Raw genomic sequence first — 24,860 nt, 5'->3', positions numbered from 1 at the left:
ATCAGCCAATAAGTCCTTTTAAGATTGTTGATCATGGTGATTGAGTGTATAGGACACTATAAGACCCTTGATTCTTGCTAGCTAGTTTAACCTATTTTATCTTATGTAGATATTTAAACTCTTTGAGAAAGACTAAAGTACTCAATGTGAGACTTGAAACTTTTGAAATACTTTGCAGGACACAACAAACACAAGCCAAGCTAGACTTTTATGCAAAATCTTCAAAAAAGGTCTGCTAGGTCTTACTCAAGCCTTGTCTTATGGCAACTGTTTTTCATACCTCCTTTTCTTTTATATTTTTTATTATCCAGAATGCTCTTTTAGTCATACCTCCACTAATTGTGCAAACTTTCTGCATTCGTGCATTAGCGAAGGCAACAATGATATACAGTTTCGAAGGTGTAAATTGGAACCATAAAGCCTCAATAATGTCTTGTAGTGGAGGCAAGTAGATTTCTCAATTGTTATTGTTGTCGTTTTAATTTTCTTCCATAGGGAGCGTAACTTCATGTATATATATTTGTGTATGGAAGCACGATCAGGTGGTAAACCAATGAATTCTTAGTTTAAAACCATAATTCGTCAGGTTCCAGTTCTGACGCATTGGTTTTTCTTTCTTTTTGTTCGCACCGATAACCATCAATCAACTTTGCCGGGCAGGGCAACATCGGGTCGAACCTTCGATTAGGAAGAAGGTTAGAGTTTTGAATGTCAGAATTTGTTGGTTTTGAATTTGATGTAAGTGCTATGTTATTTTGATGGGTGTAGGAGCAGAATGGAGGAGCCAAGTTTCCATCACCTAAAAGAAACACAATAAGAACCATGAGACATATCATTTGGAGAGATAATAATAATAAAAGCCAATATTTTTAGTGAAGATTATACTAATTAAGGCCTACCAAAATCAAATCCAACTTGGCCTATTTCATCCTCATTGGAGGTTTTATTTATTTACAATCCCCGTTGTTGATTTAGGAATTAAAATAATAGGCATATTAGAGAGACTAAAATAAAGCTTGATATATTTACATGGACTATACTAAATTGTATAATTTTATGTGTTATCACATGATAAGTTAAAGCCACAATTAATAACAAATAATTATAGAGAATAACGCTAAAAAATAAAATATTATAGAAACTATTTATTTCTTTAAATTAAAATAAAAAATTGTATATAATGCTCTTATTATTTATAAATTACACAAATTAACACTTTATATGATTAATTGATTATATATAAATTTTGTGGGATTTTTTTCTTGTTCTTTTTTGGTTAATGAATTGGAAGAAAAAAAAAGTAATATCAATTTTAGTTCTGTTTGTTCCTCTTAAATAATTTTTCCATAATTAAGACACTTTTTTAAAAGACTGAATGTTAAACTGCTCAATTTTTTTAATATTAAACAGTAGACTATACAATTTTACCAGTAACATCAAGCTGAATTCAATCCCGTAGAGCTCGGTGACATGCACTTTGTCCAATAATGAAGAAACTTGAAAAGACCGGAGAAATAATCATTTAAAAACCCAGACCTTAATAATAATAATAAAAGTTTAACACAAAGTATTTTCTTTTATGTAAATATGCTTATTGAATTTCTTTTATCACCAAAGGTTGAATATAACTAGGACTCAAATAAAAAACATGTAGACTAACATACAATCTAGATATCTTATTAAGCAATGAACAACTTAATTTGTTTGCCTACTAACAAACCTTGTAGAACAATTTTGAGTTAATCTAAGCTTCTCATGACATTGCTTCAAAAGTTCACCAAACTCATTATTTGAAAATATTAGTTCAACCACATTATCTACCATATACTTGCAATCAAGTTGAGAAAAAAAAAAGTACCTATAATCGAACTCAATTATTCAGTTCAGGATCGTGAGTAAAAAAATTTGCTTTAGCTTCGCGTGGCAATGAAACACCATAAAACCAAGATGTGAGTGCAGTGATAAATTGTCATTACATCTCTTACACGAGACGAAACCCCACAGACACCAACATCAGTGAAGATTGAAGCATCAATATTACATTTCAAATAAGGATAAATACCCATGTCAATCCTTGAAAGTATTAAACATTGATAGTTTAGTTTTTGAAAGATAAAAAATTAATTTTTAGTCCCTCAATATTGGAAAAGTACGACAAAATGATCTTATCATTAACTCCCCACCATTAACTTTCATGATTTTATATATGTGGCGCTTTTGGACCAAATTGTCTTGAGAAATGTACACATGTGTTGCTTAATCAGCAGAATGAGTAAGATAGACTTGTCATCCAAAAGTCAATGGACTATTTTGTCACCCTTAAAGATCTCTTCTATTTTTTCCTTCCACTGTTTTTTTTTAGTGTTGCAATCTTAGCTTCCCTCCCATCATCTCTTTTCTCCTCTTCCATATATATTCTTCTCCCTCCCATGAACTTATTGCAATTAAGTTTGAAACAGGTTAAAAATTGGATCCCAAAAGCTTACTCCTAACATACAAGGTTAAAAAGGATCCCCCCTTTGCGTTTGATTTTACTCCATTGAATTCTTTTTTGTAAAATTGAGCAAGTGCTCTTGTAGATCAATCAATTTCAAGCAAAACTCATGCTTAAACTTGAGTAATTGCAAAAAACAATTGTTCGTGAAACTGTTGCGCAAGCCAAGAGTGTTCCTCTTTCATTTTCTCTCGATTTCTTGCTCATTGCTCAACGATTTTTGAAAATCAATTGAGGGCTTTTGTAGATAAAGAAATTTTGAGCAAGTCCTATGCTAGAACTTGATTTTTCATTCAAAAATGAAAGAGAATTTGCCAAAAAAAAGTGATCTAGCGTATTGTTGCACAAATGCAATTTGTTCTTTGTGTTTTTCCCCCTTTTTTTTTATCAAACCTTTTGCGAAATTGGTTGAGTTTTCTTTATCCTTCATAGGAGGATTAAAATGCATCCCCATGTTCCTGGTTTGGTCACCAAAAATGGTTGCAATGTGCGAGTCAATTAAACCCGTTTTCCAGCATCTAGGTGAAGAAGATGAATTATGTGTGGAAACAAATTGGGAGAAAAGTTGAAATTGCAAAAATAAAAAATTAGGGGAAGGAATAGAAAAAATCTCCGAAGTGAACAAATAATCCATCCACTTATGATAGACAATTAAATTCATCTTACTCTGACTAAGCAACACACATATACATCCCTCATGAAAATTTAATTCAAAAGTGTCATGTAGAAAAAATCGTGAGAGTTAATGGTGGAGAGTTAACAATAGGACCATTTTATCACTTTTTAAACATTAAGGAATTAAAAATTAATTTTTTATCTTTTAAGGAATGAAGTGTCAATGCTTGACTCTTTGAAAGACTGAAATAAATATTTACTCTTCAAATAACCACAACTGGCTTGGTCCATTTGATTTGGTCTCTTCGATTTTGTGGGCAATGATTTCCATGAGGTGCACTGCGACTTTGAGCTACCTTTGATTCATGCATGTACTATAATGACAGATTCACTGAGAGCTGAACAGGTTTTTAAATATTCTTCCAAAGAGCAACCATTGTTAAACTTTTTAATTTTAACTAAAATAATTACAAAATTTTGATTTTCTTAATTATGTGTGTTAAAAGATATTAGAAGAAACAAACACTGAATTAATCAATGTGAAATCGTTCTAATCTTTGTATTGTGTCTTAAGTTTAAAGTGAGCATTAGAAATTTTATTATTCATAATTAAGTTTAAATATGTTTTATCCCGAATAAATAGACGATATTTGTATTTGTTTTATAATAATTTTTTTATTGAGTTTATAATAAAACAACAATTTTATTTTTGGTTTTTAATATTTTGTTTTAGTTCTTGATAAATTGATAAATTTTGTGTTTATTCTCTAATAAATTAATGAATTTTATTTTTTGTTCCTAATAATAACAAATGAAAAAATTTATGAGCTGGATACTAAACATAAAATTCACTAATTTATCATGAATTAAAAAATCTATCAAGGATAAAAATAAAATTATTATTTATTAAAGACTCAATGTAAAACAAAAATTTATTAAAGAATAAATACAAAAATAGATATTTATCAAAGATAAAAATATATTTAAGTCTTATAATTATTAAATAAATTACATTAATACATCTTGAAATCTTTTGGGATTGTACACGAATTTCTTATTTTTTTTAATATTTATGATTTAATATTTTTTAAACAATTAAAAGGTTAGTGTGATGTAGAAACTATTTATTTTTAATGAAGGGTGTTACTATAACAATATTTTTTAAATAATTAAGATAATTAGTGTAGAGACAAAAGTATATTGAGAGAAATTTAAGGATACCATATTTATAACTGTAATTTACTCAAAATAATTCTATTTGACTTTAACAAATTGTTTGGTGTGGATTGTGGTCACTAGAAAGAAAAGAGGAGACAAAATTCATTTTGTAAAAGATTAGTTCCTAACTATCAATTGAAGTTAAAATTAGCCTAATAAAAGAAAAACACGAAAAAGTAAAACAATACTAACAGCATAACAATCATAACAATATAAACTTATTAAACAAGGACTGAATTATTATTGCCAGAACGAGAACTGCAATTTATAATTTTCCAATACATAGGCTTAGAAACTTTGGTCCCGGGAAGGGAATCTTCACCATATGCCACTCACGTTATCTTTTCATCACACCTTCACCTTCGATCCTTCCTATGTCCAATTAATTGTTTAAGGAGAGACCAACTCATAAAGTCACAAAGAATATTACTATAAACATTTGGATTTAGGTGGTGGTGGTGGTGGTGGTGTATTTCAAATTCCAGCTGTTACTATTGTTGTTTTATCGAAAACCCAAATTCCCAAAGGAATCGAAATTGAAATCGAAGTGGGAACAGAGCAACACAGAGCGTGATTTGTTCCAATCGGTCGGTGGGCTATGGAGAGTGTGAATGATCTGATCCAAGAGGCCAAGCTCCGCACTCTCTGGTGGGCCCTCTGTATATTCGTCGTTTCCTATTTCCTAACTCGTAAGTATTTCTTTTCCTTTGATTAGTTTAGTTTTAGTGAATTTAGTGGATGAATCTCGTGTTTCCACTCTCAATTTTGATTTAATTTTTAAATTGGTAGCTCCAGCTTTACCAATTTTGCTTGGTTAGCCTTTGTTAATGCTGCTTCAGCTCATTGGTACTAATGGCTATGACTTTGGGTTGTGGAATCTTATAGATGAACTGAACTCATTACATGTTTGTATGTTGACCTAGAAGGTTTAGCTCACTTGGTTGAACAGTGTGGGTGAGTCTGCGTGAGTTGTTGTAAACCCCAGGTACCCGAGTTCAATTCCTACGAATAACAAAAAATGTTTGTTTGCTAGTGTGTAAGTGGCTTACTCTATCTAATGTGGCTGTTTATGGTTTTGTTTTGGTTATGACTTCAATTGAGGAGTTCCTGTGATCTTGTCTTTTTTGTTAATAGGAAAGAAGGGACAAAATGGAGAATATATTATGATTGTCATTCAATTGATCTGCTTTTTTTTTCCTTTCTTTGTACTCATGTTTGTTCTGTACGGTGATTATGTGTCGTAGATACTAGTAAATCAATGTGGATGAATGTACCCATGTCGATCCTATTTGTTGTGGGGCTGCGCATTCTTTTCAATAGGGTGGAGTTCCGTTGGAAGGTTCCACAGCCTAGACTGCAGACCTATCTATCTCATTTGGAGAAAAAGCAGTTGTCTCTGAATGATCCACGCCTCACTAGTTTGCCTCCCCCTGCGAAATGGAAGAGGAAAATTGATTCTCCTGCTGTGGAGGCTGCAATGAGTGATTTCATTGATAAGATTTTGAAGGATTTTGTGGTTGATTTGTGGTACTCAGAGATTACTCCAGATAAGGAGTTTCCAGAACAGATACGGGCAATAATCATGGATGTTCTAGCTGAAATATCAGGAAGGGTTAAAGAGATAAACCTGGTTGACTTGCTGACAAGGTATCTGGTTTTCCATCTCCTGTATTTGCTGCCTGAGAGAAAGTATTTTATAAACTACTAATTTTCTTATATTTCATTTACATTTCAGGGATTTAGTAGATTTAATAGGTGTTCACATAGAACTTTTCAGAAGAAATCAAGCTACTATTGGTGTTGATGTTATGAAAACATTATCTTCTGAGGAGCGGGATGACAGATTAAAATTCCATCTGTTGAATTCTAAGGAGCTTCATCCAGCACTAATATCTCCTGAGAGTGAGTGCAAGGTGTGAGTGGAGTGTTTTGATGTTATATTTGTTTCTTTTGAGAATTATGTCTTCTGTCTTATCTCATGAATGCTTTTTTTGTCAGGTTCTTCAGCGGCTAATGAGTGCTGTTTTAGCTACAGTACTAAGACAACGAGAAGCTCAGTGTCCTGTGATTCGTTCTATATCTCGGGAATTATTAACTTGCTTGGTAATGCAACCTATTATGAATTTGGCAAGCCCTGGGTATGTTGTTGAATATTTTGTCTTGTATTTTTTTTGTGATAATTCAATTTTGGGGAGGTGGATCATAGCAATATCTACTCTATGCAAGGATTAGTCCATTCACGATTTAAAGTATTGTGTGTTTTTTTAGAAAGTTAGTTTTTTTTTCTCTCTATTATTTGTTGAAATTATATTTAGGGCTTACTTAGTTAAGTAGGTTGAAAGTGGGAAGTTGCAAAATAGAGGACAGAATGATGATTATTTTCAAACAGTGTTATGGCCTTGAGTATGAATACATTTTATCGTCCACCTTCTCATATTTATGTTAGATCAAGCATGTGTAAAGTGATTTTGTTCCGTTCTGGCTTTGTGCTTATGAAGTTGTAGATTTAAAACTATTAGACTAGAAAAAAAGTGTGAGGTTATGGATCATAAGGTTGAAGGCTGAGAAGTGAAAGGGTAGCTACAGGGACAGTATCAAGTTTAATATAAGGACTAAAACAAAATATAAGGACTTGTGTATTAGCACATGGGTTGAGATATTTATGAACTAAGTCTGGCATATACTAATTGTAATCATTGTGTTTCCATTTTTAAACAATGGTTTTGGGTTTTCCACATCTTTCATATGTTAAACCCTCTTGTTTTATCCAAGAGAAATTTCTAAATTTAAAGATTTATATGTAGAGTTAAAAAGATTACTTTTGTGGAATTTAAGTTGGAGAGGTGAAAGAATCCCTTAAGAGGAGGAATAATGCTAAAGTTGTTGGTCCATATGGTATTCCTACTGAAGTTTGAAATGTGTAAGAGAACATTGTATCGTTTGGCTCACTAAGTTAGTTAATGAGATTTTGAGATCTAAGAAAATGTTAGATGAATTGAGTAGAATCACTTTGCTAGAACAAGTGAGATATTCAAAATTGTGTAAAGTCTAAATTACAAAGGTGTAAAACTTATGAGTCACACTAAGAAATTATAAGAAACAATGATTGAGCATAGATTAAGAAAAGAGACTAGGATTGTGGATAAACAATGTGGATTTGTGTCAGGAAGGTCTACAACAAAAGCTCTTTAACTTCTATGAGGGTTTATGGAAAGGTATTGAAGCAAAGGAAGAGACTTGCATATTATTTTTATTGATTTAGAAGAAACATATGATCAAGTGTCAATGGAATTGTTGTGGAAGGATTTGGGAAAGAAAGGTGTTTGCATGACTTATATTCATGCTATACTAGACATGTATAATGGGATAACTACTAGTATGAAAACTTCTAGAGATAAAACTAAGGACTTCCTATAAGGATAGGTTTACATCAAGATTTAGTCTTGAGTCCTTACTGGTTTAATCTGGTCTTAGATGTGTTTACCAGGGAGACACAAAAGTTTATTACTAAATGCATGTTTTCTGCAGATGATATAGTTAATTAAGAGATGGAGTTAATTTTAAACTTGAGCCTTGGAGACAAACATTGGAAGCAAATAGTTTTCACTTGAGTAGAAGTAAGACGTAGTATATGCATTGTAAATTCAGCAAGAACCTAGAGGAAAGTGACTTGGAGGTGAAAATTGGAGATGTCACACCATATGTTTCTAAGTTTAAGTATTTGGGATTAATATTACAAAATGATGGGGAAATAAATGATGTCATGGTGGTTAAAATGGTAAAGGGTGCCAGAGATTATTTGTGATCTGAAATACAAGTACAAAGAGAAGTTTTATTGCATTGGGATCTGACCAACTAAACTATACTCTGGCAGTGTTATATTGGGCTTTAAAAGGATGAGAAGAAAATAAGAGTAGCAAAAATGAGTATGTTAAGATAAATATCTGACCTCACAAGAAGGCACAGGATAAAAAATAATTGTATATGAGAAGATATTGGTGTGACACTAAAGGAATCAAAAAGAATTGCAGAGAACTGAAGTGAGGTGAAATTGTTGATTGTATTCAACCCAAGAGAAAGAAGATTGCACCTCATTTATATAGACAGTTACTCAACTGTAACTGTTAACTAACCTGAGTTAGTTAGTAACAGCTGTCACACAGCTGTCTTAACAGATTAACTAACTAACTATAGACTAACTACTAACTGTAGTTTAGCCTTTACAGATCAGTTAAAACAAAAAGAAAAGTAGACCAAGTAAATATACTCCTATACCCCCCGCAAGCTCATGAGGGGTTGGCAGAATGCTTTTCGACCACTCTGAGCTTGGTCCTATATGTAGTAAAATTAGAAGGAATGAGAGCCTTTGTAAGAATATCAGCTCTTTGATCAACAGCTGGAACATGAACAACTTGAAGATGCTAGGCAATGACTTTCTCCCTGACAAAGATTAAATCAAGCTCCATATGTTTGGTGCGAGAGTGCATCACAGGATTGTGAGCAAGAGCTACTGTGCTCATATTGTCACAAAAAGTAATAGGAGTTCCATGAGGAATATGAAGCTCAGACAATAGTGATCGGATCCATGTGACTTCTGCTGTAGCCAAGGCCAGACTACGATATTCAGCTTCTGTGCTGGACCTAGCAACCACAGGTTGCTTTTTAGACCACCAAGAGACTAAATTGGAGCCAAAGAAAACTGCTGCTCCTCAAGTGGATCTTTTGTCATCTGGATCAGAAGCCCAGTCAACATCACAATAAGCATGTAGAGAAAATGGAGGTCCAGTGGAGGAAGGAAGAAAGCTGAGTCCAAAATTAATAGTGCCTGCCAAGTATCTGAGGATTCTCTTTACTGCTGCCCAGTGTTGTTCAGTAGGATCAGACATAAATTGACAGACCTTGTTGACAGAAAAACTAATTTCAGGTTGAGTGATGGTTGCATACTGTAAGGCACCCACAATAGATCTGTACAGGGTGGGATCAGAAAAGGACTCATAGCCTAACTTAGTTAACTTGCAGCCACCAACCATTGGAGAAGAGATGGAATTAGCTTCATCCTTCTTGGTCTTAGTCAACAGGGTCTCTTATATACTTGGACTGAGTTAGAATGAGAGCATCATTAGGCTGAGGTCTTACTTCAATACCCAAAAAATAGTCCAGATTTCCTATATCCTTAAGAGAAAACTCAGAATTGAATTTAGTAACCAAGGATTTAATGAAAGTAGGATTGTTGCCTGTGACAATAATGTCATCAACATACACCAACATATAGATCACAGTGCTGGGTTCAGTGTAAATGAATAAGGAAGGATGACACTTGGTTGACCTGAAATGGTATTGAAGAAGAGTAGCCTTAAGCATGTCAAACCAAGCTCTAGGGGCTTGTTTTAAGCCATAGATATCTTTCTGCAGCTTGCACACGAGTGGCTTGTTGCTGTTTTTAAAACCCGGAGGTTGAGTCATGTAAATATCCTATTCAAGAATGCCATTAAGAAGGCATTGTTGACATCTAACCGTTGAAGACTCCATTTGTGAGTAATAGCAAGAGACAAAAGAATTCTAACAGTTACTGGTTTGATTATAGAAGAAAATGTCTCATAGTAATCATAACCAAGTTTCTGATGAAATCCCTTTGCTACAAGCCTTGCTTTGTACTTGTTGATAGTGCCATCAGGATTCTCCTTCACCCTAAACACCCATTTTCAGCCAATAGGAGCCCTAGATGGAGGTAGATCAGTAAGAGTCCCATGCCATTCTTCATCAAAGCCTCATACTCAGCCTTCATTGCTGCCAACCAAGTAGGATTGGAAAGAGCAGTTTTGGTGGACTTAGTCTCAGAATGAGCAAGAAGAATTGTAGGATGAAGCCTAGGCTTGACAACACTAGCTTTGGCTCTTGTGCACATAGAGTGCACATTATCATGTCTGACAAGAGCATTTTGAGAAGCAGGGACAGGAGCTACAGAAACAGTGGCAGGGGAAGATAAAGATACCTCAGCAGTAGTGACCTCAACATTGGATGATGCATCTGAAGAAACAGAAGATACTGTTGCCGGTGGAGTATTAGGTAATTCAGAATTTCCTTGTGGCAAAGGAGAAGAATTAGATGTTGATAAGGTTGGTGTTGTAGCTTCAGGTGAATTGACAGATGCTACAGCTGTTTGTGAAGCAGTAGCAGATAGGCATGGCACCCGCGCGGGGCAAGGTGTCCCCGAACCTTACCCTGTTCCCCGTTCCCGTCCCCGCTCCCGTGGTGGGGGTATTTTTTGCCCCGTCTCCATTCCTCGACTCCCCGTGGGGACCCCGTTTTATATTAAAAAATGTAAAAAATTATAAAAAAAATATAATTTTTTTTGTTTTATCTCAATTTTTCAACAATAATAGATTTAAGGTTTAATTCTAAGTTTAAAACATGACTAAAAATACCAAAATAAATCAATAATAATAGTAATAAAATCACACAAGCATAAAAGCATCAAAAAAATATCCAAGTACAGATTAATGTTACAGTATTACACAATAAAAACAATAAAACTAGCATAACATTACAAGTATTTTTTTACTAAAAGTATTTTTTTTTACTAGTAAAATACTATATTAAGCCTTATATTTATGTTATACATATTATAAGTTATGAGGGTATGTAAGTAAAATTTTATATATGCGGGAATACGGGGACCCTGCGGGGAGCATAGTCCCCGTCCCCGAATTAGCTACGGGGGGTTTTTCATCCCCATTCTCGTCCCCGCGAGGAATTTTTCCACAACCGCAGGGCCTCGAATGGGGCAGTCCCCGCGGGGATCCCCGAGTTGCGGGGAGAATTGCCATGCCTAGTAGCAGAGGGTGTTGGGGCAGCTGGACGAGGAGACTGTAGCACAGTTAAAGTGTTGGGATGATTAACCCTGGTTGAATTAGTCTGATCTGATTCACCCATCAAGGAAGGAAAGGAAAACCTGATTTCATTGAAAATTACATCTTTGGAGATGTATATTCTACCATCTGCAGTAAGGAATTTATAGCCTTTGAGAAAGAGAGTAACCCAAAAATATACATTCTTGACACCTTGGTTCCAGCTTGTGTTGACTATAAGGCTTGAGAAGAGGAAAACAGGCACATCCAAAAACTTTGAGGGATTTGTAATCTGGTAGCTTTTTTTTTTTTTATCAGCAAAGATAATATATATATATATATATATATATATATATATATATATATATATATATCCGAGTACCAGAGGTACAAAGATTACATAGTTGTGATTGTCCATGCAATCGGTTCCAAGTATCAGACTTAATACAGTCTCGATAGGAACCAAAAGCTGTCTACATATATGAGTTTATAACCTACTGATGTCCTATGACTGCTACCCTCGACTGATAAACAAAACCTTCTATAAGATTACTTGACCATTGATTAAAGTGGGTTACAAAATCAGTCTCCAAATTTCTAAGTCATGTCCAAAGTAAGAATGTTGCATCATCCAACAGTTTGTTGCCATTGAAGGTGTCATTGGAAAAAAGTATGTTGTTTCTCTGCTGCCATATGATTCATGTCAAAGCCAACCACCAGCACTTCCACCTGTTAACCCTTATTCCATCTGCCAAACCAAATACATGTTGGAGGAAATGCTGCCTTGGATTTTGCAGGAAAGCACCTAGGATGTTCACCCAAGACAAAGATTCCCACCATATAGGAAGGATTTTGCTGCAATGAAAAAATAAATGGGCTGCATCCTCCTCCATGTTCCTGCAGAAAGGGCATAGCATATCATTAATCTCAACCTGTCACCTTTGCAAATTTGTTTTTGTTGGCAATCTATCTCTAATTAACCTCCATGCGAAGACTGAAATTTTGCTTGGAATCTTTAATTTTCATAATTCCTCAAAAACTCCGTCATGACTCTCCTCTATTGTTTCCCCCCTCAACATATTATAAGCACTTTGTAATCTGGTAGCTTGTGAAACAGTCTTTGATAAGGCACTTCATTTTGAATTGCTGAGGAAGGAAGTCTGTTTATTAGGTAAACACTAGAAATGACTGCATGATCCCAATAGTCAAGTGTCATTGAGGCCTGAGACAACATAGTTAAAGCTGTTTCCACTATGTGTCTGTGTTTCCTCTCTACAACACCATTCTGATGGTGTCTATGAGGACAAATCAGTCGATGCATAATACCAAGATCTGGAAGATACTTAGAGAAAGGCCTATATTCACCTCCCCAATCAGACTGAACAGCTTTGATAGGTAGGTTAAATTGAGTTTTAACCATTGTTTGAAACTGTTTAAAAATAGCTAGAGTGTCTGATTTACTTTTGAACAAGTACAGCCAAGTAAATCTTGTGTAGGCATCAACAAATGTTGCATAATATTTGTAACCATTGCTGGACATAATAGGAGAGGGACCCCACAAATCAGTATAGATAAGTTCAAATGGAGTTGAATAGACACTAAGAGAAGGGGAGGAGGGAAGTCTATGGGATTTACCAATGCAACAATGTTAACAAAAGTCAGAACCTGTTTTATTGATAATGGGCAGATTACAAAGTTTGAATACAAGTTTCATAGTATCAACAGAAGGGTGTCCTAATCTAGAATGCCAAGTGGCAAAAGATGTAGAACCACTAGAAACTGTATTTACAACAGAAGCATCATTGACTCCTTTTACAGAATTCAAAACAGAATTTGAAGACAGGTTCTGAAACATCAGATGAAATGGTATTGACAGTGATATGAGATTTGAGTGGCAGTCTAGATGACTGAAGCAGATTAAGGAATTGGTTAAGGCCATCAGCACGAACCAACACTTGAAGCAGGACCTCTTTAGAGACCTGAGATTTGACCAGGCAAAACTGAGAATGAAACTCAAAAAACACAAATTATCTATACAAAACTGACTGACACTCATCAAGTTTTTGGTTATAGAAGGAACAAATAACAGGTTATTAAGAACAAGAGGAATTTGAGAGTTAAAAGGAGATTTAAAGGAAGTTACACCTGAGAAATTGATGTTTAACCCCTGACCATTACCAATAATAATTTGATCTGGTCCTTCAAAGGGTGTGGTCTGTTGCTGACCAAAAAAAAAAGGGTGTGGTCTGTTGAATATTCTGAGAGACATTGGTAACATGGTGAGATGCATCTGAATCTGGATACCAGTTTTGTGAAGAGGATTGAGCACTGGTTAGATGGGCTTTGGGTGGAGGATTGTTGTATTGAGGTGGGGCATTCTGATATAAAGGCTGATTGGAATGCTAATTAGGATATGAATTGGAAGATTGGATGGGATATTTGTTTGAATGTTGGTTATTGGGATACTGGTTTGGGTACTGGTTTTAATATTGGTTTGGGATTTGGTTAGAATACCACTGTTGATTGGGATTTTGGTTTGAGTTGGAGTACTGATTCTGGTTTGGACAGTTCATTGGTCGAGTAGGGACATAGTTATCATCATGCCTGTAATAACGGTAGGAAGCCTCATGTCCATATTTATGACAGATTTGACACTGAATGTTAGAGAACTGACCACCATGACCCCCACGGCCATCACCATAGCCGTGACCACCACCGCAGCCACCACGAGTTGCGGCCACCTCCACGGCCATTGTTGAGAAAATGATTACCTCCACTGTAGTTGTTGTAGGTTGAATCAGTGTTCAGAGCAGCACTGTGTTGAGTCTGAGCAGCATTAGCTTGTGGCTCTGCAGTAGTGGTGGAACACATCTGCTGCGGGGAATTGGGGATAAAATTAGGTTTTGATGTTTCAGTGAGATTGATTGAAGCAATCGATTTCTTGTGAGACTTTTCAATGCGAATCTCATGAGCAAGGAGAGTTTTGACTTCATCAATAGTGAGAGGCTCCAATCGACAACTGATAAGCGTAACCAGTGACTCAAACTCATCCAGTAGTCCATCAAGATCGATATCAACATGTTCAATAGCCAGAACAAAATCTCCAATAGATGAAAGCGAATCGATCAAGGTCTGAATGCGAATTAGATATTCAAAGATCGAACGATTATCTAGCGAAATGTTACGAAGATCATTACGAAGATGCTTCTTCTTTGCACGAATGATAGATTGAAAGTGTCAATGAAGCTTATTCCAGACATGCTAGGAGGACTTACAACTGATGAGTCTAGCGAGAACTTCACCGGAAAATCATGGATTGAAGCCATGATAGCAGAAGTTGATCTTGTTGTTCCCAAAGCAGAAACTCAGGAGAGACATTATCAGCATCACAATCAGCTAGAGAAGCATATCACAGTGGAATTTGTGGATTTATGAGGAGATAGTGAAGACGGTGGCCTTTGATCACAGGCTCAACCTGTTGACACCACAGCAAATAGTTGGAATTCGTGAGTTTTTCCAAGATCAAATGGGAGATATCTTTCGCTGTTGCAATAGGGGAAGTGACGGCGACTGGCGTAGCAGCGTCTGCATTGACCGGAATCGCGTTCACCAGAGTTGCATTATGCACCGGAACTTCATTGGTCACCAGCGGTGGCAGAGGAGGGTTGTTAGAAGTGGAAGCCATGAAGAAAAGCTAAGGATCGAACACTAGCTCTGTGATAGCATAAAGGAATCTAAAAGAATTGCAGAGAACTAAAGTGAGGTTAAATTATTGATTTATTCAACCCAAGAGAAAGCAGATTACACCTCATTTTATATAGACAGTTACTCAACTGTAACTTTTAACTAACCTGAGTCTGTTAGTGATAGCTGTCACACAGCTGTCCTAACAGATTAACTAACTAACTATAGATTAACTACTAACTGTAGTTTAGCCTTTACAGATCAGTTAAAACAAAAAGAAAAGTAGACCAAGTAAGTATACTCCTATAGACACCTATTAAGAAAAAGATGATAAAAAATTGGTTAAGGTAGTTTGAACATGTGTAAAGGTCATTGAAGGCACCGACAAAGAGAATAAATTGTATGATTTTTAACTATGTGAAAAGAGTTAGAGAGAGGCCAAGAAGGACATTGGAGAAAACTATTAAAAGAAATCCCATGGTGAATACTATCCTTGAGAATTTGGTTTTTAACTAAGCCAAATGATGTGCGATTCATGTAGCCAACTTTACCTAGTAGGATATGGTTATTGTTATTTTTTGTTTTATGTAGAGTTAAAAAGGTAAAGTGTTGGAAAAAACTGAAGTCCTACATCGGCTAGAGATAGTGTCAAGATAAAGTATATAAGTGGGGGGCAACCCTCACCCTCTGAGCTAGCTTTTGGGGTTGAGTTAGGCCAAAGCCCACATTCTAAGATAAAGCATATTGTTTAATTGTGAAAATTGAAAATATTTTATGCACAAATATTGTAGAGCATTTGCTTCTTAATTATACATTATATGGTCGGTCACTCAGTCATCTACGAGACTGGAAAAGTTGGAGTAGCATTTTAACTGCATTTCTTTATAATTTTTGCAATTCCTGTTCATGATACTATGTTTATCTTGATGATCAGGTATATTAATGAACTGATTGAATCTCTTCTACTTCTCTTTAATGATGATGGTACGCAAGGGATGGGCAGTGATCAGTCAACTAATGTAGCAAGTCACCATCATGGTCATTCTGTTGCCAGTGAGGGTGGACACAACAATCTCACAGCCTCTAATAAGCATCCATCTTTAAATCAAGGAACTGGTATGATATTGGCTAAAACGAGTGATCAGGGAGGGACATTGTTACAAGATAGCATTCTCCATCAAGATTCTTCACAAGTCAGGCCTGCTGATTGGGCACGAATGTTGGAGGTTGTAAATCAGAGGAGAACTGAAATTCTTATGCCTGAGAATCTTGAGAACATGTGGACAAAGGGAAGGAATTACAAAAGGAAAGAGAACAAAATTATCAAAACTGGCTCTCAGGATCTTCCTGCAAAGAGTCCATCTACAGACAGTTCACTGCCTCATAGAAAATTGGCTCAGGAAACATCAGCAAGTAAATGTGGAAAGTATGAAGTTGCAGAGGGGAAGTCTTCTCTGCCACCATTGCCTGTCATGGGTTCAGCTCCCCTGCAAAATGTTGGAGATGCAAAAAGTTTAGAATCTTCTAAAAACCCTGACAAAGAATTATCTATTGTGGGAGATCTTGCTTCTGATGGTTATAAAAGCCCGCTGAAGAGGTCGAGTAGTGCTTCTTCCTTAGGAATCCTATCTAATAAAGAAGACTCCATAATTTCAGAATTTTTCAACCCGGAATTTGAGAGGCACAGTGAAGGATTTCGGGGAAAGAGTTCTTCTGATATGATTGTTAGGAAAGAAGGGCCATTAGTTCCTAAGCTCCGGTGCCGGGTATGCACTTTTGGCTGTAATAGTTTTCAGATATAGTATTCTAAATACTGTTAATGATAGATATAGAATCTCTTTGGTAAGTTGGCATAACCTTTTATAAATTAGAATGGATTTGAGTTCTGTTGGTACTCGTTGATTGTTGTTTTTGTCTACTCAAATATTGCAGGTTGTGGGAGCATATTTTGAGAAAATTGGGTCCACATGTTTTGCTGTTTATTCAATTGCAGTGACTGATGCACAAAATAAAACTTGGTTTGTAAAAAGAAGGTTTACTTCTTTCATACATTTTTATAATAGCAGTAGTAAACAATTTACATTTAAAATTTGAAATTTAATACAGACAATTTAATTAGAACTTGCTTTATACAAGGTGTGATTTATTTACTTTCAAGTTCTAAGATCTCACCATAAATAAAATGCAAGGATCACTAAATTGTATTTTTTGTCTAATCTTTCTCTTTCCCTATTGAGTTTAACTACTCACCATAGAGAATAAATATGTTCAAGTCTCAAAATTGTTTTATTCCATCTTTATATTTGTGCTTTGACTCAGCCATAATTTCTCTTGGTGATATTCAGATACAGGAATTTTGAGCGGTTGCATCGGCATCTTAAAGATATTCCCAATTACACATTGCATTTGCCTCCTAAAAGGATATTTTCCTCAAGCACAGATGATGCCTTTGTACATCAACGTTGCATTCAACTTGATAAATATCTCCAGGTATCTTATTCCTTATCTAAAAAAGGTTCTTAAGTTTCCCTTTGTACTATTTTTATTAATTACATCTTGCTACAGGATCTCCTGTCAATAGCTAATGTAGCCGAACAACATGAAGTATGGGATTTCTTCAGTGTTTCCTCAAAGGTGTGCTTTTGCTTGGTATTTCTTATCATAACTTCTGACAAGGGACTTTACATAATTTTCTCTTCGTACTTTTGGATGTCAAAAATGACAATCTAAGATCTAACAAACTATTTTTGTTCTGTTTTACCCCTGAAGAACTACTCATTTGGGAAATCTCCTTCGGTGATGAAGACCTTGGCAGGTATCTGGTTCTAAGTTCTGACATTTTGGTTTTATGTCATATTCCATGCTCAGGCTATAGCTATTCTATGTATGGTGGCCCCTCCTGTTAATCTTCTGAGTTAATGGAATTTTTATTGGCAATTCCGTTTTTAAAATTTTTGAAGTCCTTAAACTTTTGAAAGTCTGATTACCATTTAAAAACAATTAAACAAAGGATTGATTACACCAACCTGGCGACCTCTCCTGAGGTTAGCAGCAAATACACTTATACTTCGCTTGTTTCATAAATTACACACACTTCCCTTTAACATCCCTTGCTTTGCTATTTTTAAGGGTACTATGTGTATGGTTTGTACATAAAAAATAAGGGATGCAGGTGTAACTTATTAAAAATAAAAGGTAAAAGGTGTCAGCGTCGTTGCATAAGAATAATATAAAAAATAAGGGATGTAGTTGAAACTTTTTAATCAAGTAGGGTAGGTGTAATTACCACTAACCTTAGGGTAAGTTAGTTTAATTATCCCTAAAAAGAAAAATTGAATAGAAGTGGTAGAAAAAGCTTCCTGCTGTACCAACGTGTGTCTTTTCTGTGTTATTTGTGGACTCAAGCCCATGAGGTTGAAGCTTTTCTGTCATTATTGTGGGTTGATTGGGCAGGATAGGGGCTAGTTAGCTATTGCATTGTATTATCTGATAAAACTTTTTTGTTGAAATTATATGTGGCTCTTCTATGTCTGACTGTCTGTTATAGCTGCAGTTTTTTCATTGGATGTCAAAAGTGTTTATTGTAGAAAATTCTGTCAATGAATTATTCATCCCTAGATGATAGAAAATGTTTTGCATGAAGAGCTTTTTAATACCTTTTGTAATATGGACTGAATTGGTATGTAACTACTTATAAGATGATTGTGTTACAGGAAAAAAAATGTCATTTTCTTATTCTAAAACCAGTCCTTTGTTTTTTTATGGTATTTAGTATTTGTGTTTTAACTTAATCCTAATCTGAAAAAGGTGTTTTAAATTTAGATTTTTATTGTATTTTATTTTTGGTCTATTGATTCCAAATTCAATGTTTTAATTTTTTATATTAACAGTCAATGTAGATGATGCTATGGATGATATTGTACGCCAGTTTAAAGGGGTTTCAGATGGTTTAAGGCGAAAAGTTGTTGGTTCATCATCCCTCATCAATGAGGGATCTGCTACATCTAATACCACATGGAATTTGTCCTGGAATGCAGATGAAATTGACAAAAGCATTCCGAGGCAAAGTACTGCAGAAAGTGTGTTTAGCTCTGATAATGAGGAAGGTGAAAAGAACAATTTTGACCGTGAGAATATTGATAGAGCAGTAGCACAAGATAGTGGGTTGCATTCTGACAATGCATTGATCTCAAAGGGCAACTCATCACGAATAAACAATTGTGATGAAGAGTCCAGCAACTTGGAATTTGATAGAAAGCATGATATGGTGGTTGAAGCTAGGGTTGGCAATGATATTCCTGCTACAAATTTCATTCTGGTTCATGGTAATTTGGAGGATCCAGTTGGAGTGCCACCTGAGGTCTGTGTAGTCAGCTGAGTTTTCTTTTCTGGTTTACAAATTGCACTTTAGCTGTTGATTGAGAAACTCGGTTCTTTGCTCTAGTACTTACTGCTGTATGCTTAGTTTATTTATTAGGTCATTGTTTTTGGTACTAAGATGCTGGCTAGAATACTGCCCACTTGGTCAAGCTGGGAATAGCATTTATAACTGAGTCTGAGACATGATGCAAACCATAGAACGATAGAACATAATACTTCTGTTGCTCTCTTATCTTCCTTTTTGAAAAAATAGTAATTTCTTAAAAAGTAAGAAGAAAAGATTCTGTACTTTTACTGAGTTTATTCATTAGTTTGCTAAAAGCTGGTTTTACTTTCTTGGGCTTTTGTGTCTGCCATAGGTGTATCCACCAAATATTTTAAGAAGCTGAGCTATTATCAGGCATCCTAGCTTTCATAGACTTGTTCAGTTCTTCAAGATCCTGATACCTCAAATATGTACCAAACCTTTTGAAAAGAAAGTTTTCTGTAACTTTTTCTATCATGAAGTAAAAACGAGAAGCATGAATCGAACATATTGGTGTTCAAAAACATTTTGGAAACATGCTTGGTGATCTACTGTAGCTCCTCTCTCATTTTCCCTTTCTCTCCTTCTAGGGGGAAGTATAATGGTTTGAGAACCAGAAGAAATCAGGACTGAATTTTTACTTAGGATTTTGTGAAACAGAATATTGTCAGGATCGTTTCATTTTCTCTTCATTCTTTGATGAGAACCCTTTCTTTTTCTCTGGTTTAAAAGACATATTATGAACATTAATACGTTTGATATTTTTCTCTTTGCAGTGGGCCCCGCCTAATGTTAGTGTCCCCATTTTGGATTTGGTTGACAACATATTTCAGCTTAATAAAAGAGGCTGGATAAGGTATACTAATCTATTTGGTTGTTCTGTAATTTTCAAGTCAGTAACTTCTAGAAATAATGTCTGTAACTTCCAAAAAATTTAATCTTATACCAATTTGCAGAAGCTTCTTTTGATGTTTATTTTAGGTGTTTTTCTAGATTACAAGTTATCTTAATATACCATGTGATTTTGCATGTTGTTAGAGACAAAATTATTCCTCAACTTGCATTGCACCTAGCAGCTCATGATTTTAGAATATCAGGTTCCTTGAATGAGAGACTGATCCTTGCACCCTTTCATTATTAAAATTTAGCACAGCATAGTGACGATTGTTCAACTTATGCTTTGTCGATGTGTCAAATGCCAGAAGGGATCCATCTCCCCCCTCCTCTGTCAAACACTGCAAATGGTCAGGTTCTTCTGGTATAAAAAACCAGGAGCATATAAAGATTCTATTTGATAATTCAGAGTTTAATATTCAAGTTAAGGTTCTGCGAGGTGAAGAAGAAAGACTTTTGATGTAGACTTAGGTTCTCTGTTTGTTATAAACCTATCTAGACTTTTGGTCTACATCAATTCTCTCAAATTTATACTTGAATACTATACCCATAATTATCAAGGACTTTTCTTTTTACCCATGGCTTCCACTCTTGCTTCCCTCAGTCCTTCTCTATTTATTGATAGAATTTTAGAGTGTTACCCTTTACCACTTTCGTTCCTTTATCCCCTGATTTGAAATGAATAATTTACCAATTAAGCTGCTCATGTTAGCTTCTTTTTTTATTATAACCATCATTTATAGCATGCCTTAAATTTTGTTTCTTAAGCTAAATGGTCTCTGACCGTACAAAATATTAAGTATCATTACACTGTCAATTTGTTTAATTTCTAAGACTTAAAAGTTGCTAATGTTGTCATTTATGTTCATGCAGAAGGCAGGTCTATTGGATTTCAAAACAGATATTACAGTTGGTGATGGAAGATGCAATTGATGATTGGCTTCTGAGACAGATTCATTGGCTCCGGAGAGAGGAAACTGTTTCCCAAGGGATTCGGTGGGTCCAAGATGTAAGAATTGAACCTAATTTTTAAACATCTTTTACGGATGCATTGTATGCCAACTCACAGAAATGAAGCTTTTAATACAAATTAAAAGTAGTAAAAACTAGGCCTAGTTGGTTGTCTATGGCCTGATTAAAAAATAACTATTTTTCTGTTTGATAGTGCATCTAAAGCACTGGATATAGTTGTAATGGGCTAATCATGTTCTGAGTTTTCAAACGATTAAATAAAATTTTGCATTAGGAAGTGATATCTAATTATCAATACATGTCCTTTTTATCTTTTATGTTTTTGTTTGGTCAAAAGAAAGTCAATTCGCTAATTGCTAGTCTTGATGAGTCAAAGATTGCTGATGAAGGGCTAAACTCTTGTGCGGAAATTTCTTTATTATAAATTATAGTTACCACTCAAATTTGGATGGAATTATCTCCAGGCAATAAGAAAAAAATAAAAATTATAGAATAATTTACACTGGATTGTGCAAATCTTTCATGTGTGCTCATGCTTTCAGGTCCTGTGGCCCGGTGGTACATTTTTTTTAAGAGTAGGGACTCCCCAGATAATTAGTGACAGTGATAAAAAACCTTCTCCAACAATGAGCAGATCTGGTGGAAGCAACATCACGAAATCTGAGTCAGGATCTTTTGAGCAAGAGCTCGAGGCTGCTCGTAGAGCAAGTGACATCAAGAAACTGCTATTTGGTTAGTTTTATTTCCTGTAGAACCCTATGTTGATTAATTTGAGATTGATTGTTAGATATTCTTCCACTTCAAAGTTTTTTTTAACAGCGTTGGTATTTTGTATGGATTTTGATTAAATTAAAGCTAACTAATCACGCTTTAAGTTAACCATAAGAGAGAAAATTTATCACCAATCACGTTTCAGAATATGCTAGGTACCAATTTTGTATTTCTATCAAGTGTTTTACATTATTTAATCTTCTTTCCTCTATACAACACTAACAATAGTCTCATCCGACTAGGTGAGGTTAGTTACATGAAACATATGATGCCATTGAAGTCAGTTAAAAATCAAATTGTCAAAGATATTATTGACCATAAGATCTCTTTTGATAATTCTCTTATGTCCTTTGTTTTCCGTTATCCCTTTTCACACCGTTAAAATTCATGTGATCTACTTTCCTCACCGTTGTCTCTAGTGACATTCTTTGCATGTGTCAAAGCCACTTTAAGTGATTTTCTGTCGGCCTTTTCTGGATAGGTGCTGCACCAATATTTTCCCATTCTGTATCCTATCGTTTCTTGTATGATCATACATCTATCTTAACATAATTTCTGCTATTCCTACTTTTTTTATCTTGTTATCCCAAACTCCAACATTCATTACCATAAAGTATAGCTGGTCATATATAAATACGATAAAACTTTCTTTTGAGCTTTATAGGTACTTTAAGGTCACAAATAACCTTTGATGTTTTTCTTCATTTTAACTGCCAAGGTTATATACTGTGTGTGACAGTGTTAATTTCCCCATCATTTTGTACTATTAATCTTCTTTTGTGTTGATTTCCTCTTTCTTCAAAGATTAGTGCTCAAACACGCTGTTATCTTTCACTAATTTGTACTGTTGACACCTCAGTTTATCTGTTGTAGTCACACTCCCCGTTATTTAGTTGTTTGGTTATTAGACATTTTCAATATACCCTTTTTTCAAATTGAATACAAAAAAAAAGTAATATAATAGTTTGTCAAAGGTTTAAATTGTTAATCTAGTTGTTACTTCATAGTGCTAAAAACAAATAAATTCATATAAATTCTAATCAAATTAGTAGTGCTATTTAGATTAAAATTGAATAACAGCTAAACTTCACATAATCACACTTCACACGTAATTAATTAAAGAATGGGATCAGTGTAATTGCAAGTTTACAATGATTGGAGAGGTAGACGAGAAAGTTAGATAAAGTTACAGCATACATTTATTTTTCCCTCTACATAACTTAGATGCACATCCCACTTATGGAATTTGTTGGCCCTTAATATTCTGGGGAATTTATAATGGCATAGTTGCTGTAGAAGGTCTTTGAATGTTATGGTACTTCCATGTTCCATGTTCCATGTTCTTCATTCAGTCTTTTTAGAATCTTATGTTGATTTAAGTGAGAACAGCGGGTGCCATTGCCTGAATTTACATTCCCAGACTTTGACATATAAAGTTTCCATTCTTACCAGATGGAGCTCCAACAACTCTAGTCAGCTTAATCGGCCATAAGCAGTACAGACATTGCGCCCGGGATATATACTACTTTAGTCAGGTTAAATCCCTGTCCCATACCATAGCTGTATTCACTTGGTCCAAACTTCTTTCTTGTGTTTGCTATGATCTTTCTCTTATCCACTTGAAAAAATTTCTGCTAATAATTCTATCATCTTCTTGTGTTTTAGTCTAATATATGTGTGAAGCAACTTGCTTATGCAATTTTGGAACTTGCACTTGTCTCCATCTTTCCTGAGATTCGGAATGTTGTGGAGAGTATTCACCAACCTGTATAGAGTTCTTCTATATGACATGTGGTATGGCCAGCATATATGAATGAAATTGGGAAGAACACGTTTTGGTATTCACCAACACAAGCATCGACCAATGGTTTTGTAACTATGTCCCAACTGTATAAAACATAGGTTTAGGGCGTGTACAGAAACAATTGTTTTGTGGGATTCATTATGCTTTGTCAAGTCAAGGCATACCCCATTGTCATGGGGATTTTGTATATTGTTACAGACTCGAGAAATGCATCTAGTGAGTATTCTTTTATTTGTTCATCGTTGGGATACGACTCATACGAGGATTTTTTTTTTATTTGGTTAACTTTTTGCTTCCTCAATAGATACCATTATGGGATAAATACTTATTTTAAGTTAGGGTTGGCCAGGGACAACTTGCACCTGAAGTTTACTGTAGTGACACTGTTCATAAGCCTCTCTTTTTTTTCGTTTTCATTTCTTATTTAATCTTTTCTTTTAATTGTACAAATACAATGAAAATAGATTGCAATTTTTCGAAAGATATTTTTTTATCTTAATCTAATTTTATAGCATTATTTAAAATTGTGTAATACAAAATTATGATGTTAATATTTTACATTCGAATACAAGAAAAATGAATGAATAATATAAAAAAAAGGTTTAAATATATTTTTGATCTTTAATATATACTTGAATTTTGAGTTTGTTCCCTAATAATTTTTTTTGTTGCATTTGTTCCTGATATTTGAAATTTTTTGTTTTAGATGTCTGTGTCCATTAAATATTTGATGACACAATTTGTGGTGGTTCAAAATCATTAGTATTTGATTCAAAAACAAATTAAAAATAATTTTTTTCTTTTTCTTATTACATCCTTCTTTTTCACTTCTCTTTCTTCCACCTTCTTCTCTTTATTCCTCCTAAATGAAAACTAAGGAAATCGCATCATTGCACGATCATTCACGCATCGTGAACCCATCCAAACTATCACAAGCCTCAATCATGAACCTGTTCCAAAACTACAGTCACTCTAGATCAACACAAAATAGAGTACATTCAAGGAAATGTCTAGGCCCTTGATTTGGATCTCAAATTTAGGTTATTATTGATTTGGGTTTTAGAACTAGGTTGTGTGTTGTGGGGTTTGGGTCAAGGTTCAGTGGTGTCGTGGTGGTCACAGCATGAACAAGATCACGAAAGTTGATTCATTGAG

At 34.8% G+C, this 24,860-nt stretch overlaps 1 protein-coding gene across 1 annotated transcript; it reads left to right on the top strand.

The window, feature by feature from the left end:
• Positions 1–4,583: 4,583 nt before the first annotated feature.
• Positions 4,584–24,101, top strand: LOC114419648. The gene is made up of 15 exons (XM_028385389.1): positions 4,584–5,016; positions 5,572–5,974; positions 6,063–6,240; positions 6,326–6,465; positions 15,794–16,625; positions 16,792–16,892; positions 17,205–17,349; positions 17,425–17,493; positions 17,629–17,674; positions 18,750–19,219; positions 20,041–20,120; positions 21,032–21,167; positions 21,673–21,862; positions 23,354–23,436; positions 23,567–24,101. The coding sequence occupies exons 1-15, from the start codon at positions 4,926–4,928 to the stop codon at positions 23,672–23,674; spliced, it is 3,072 nt and encodes a 1,023-aa protein (XP_028241190.1). The 5' UTR covers positions 4,584–4,925; the 3' UTR covers positions 23,675–24,101.
• Positions 24,102–24,860: the final 759 nt, after the last annotated feature.

The sequence above is a fragment of the Glycine soja genome, chromosome 7, assembly GCF_004193775.1.
Source record: "Glycine soja cultivar W05 chromosome 7, ASM419377v2, whole genome shotgun sequence".
Taxonomy (NCBI): domain Eukaryota; kingdom Viridiplantae; phylum Streptophyta; class Magnoliopsida; order Fabales; family Fabaceae; genus Glycine; species Glycine soja.
This window is presented reverse-complemented; position numbering and strand designations above follow the sequence as displayed.

Coding starts and splice junctions, on each gene's coding strand:
- LOC114419648 (XM_028385389.1), top strand. CDS start 4,926: ATGGAGAGTGTGAATGATCTGATCCAAGAGGCCAAGCTCCGCACTCTC. Junction 6,241..6,325: donor CTCCTGAGAGTGAGTGCAAG/GTGTGAGTGGAG, acceptor TTTTTTTGTCAG/GTTCTTCAGCGGCTAATGAG. Junction 17,675..18,749: donor GGTGATGAAGACCTTGGCAG/GTATCTGGTTCT, acceptor TTATATTAACAG/TCAATGTAGATGATGCTATG.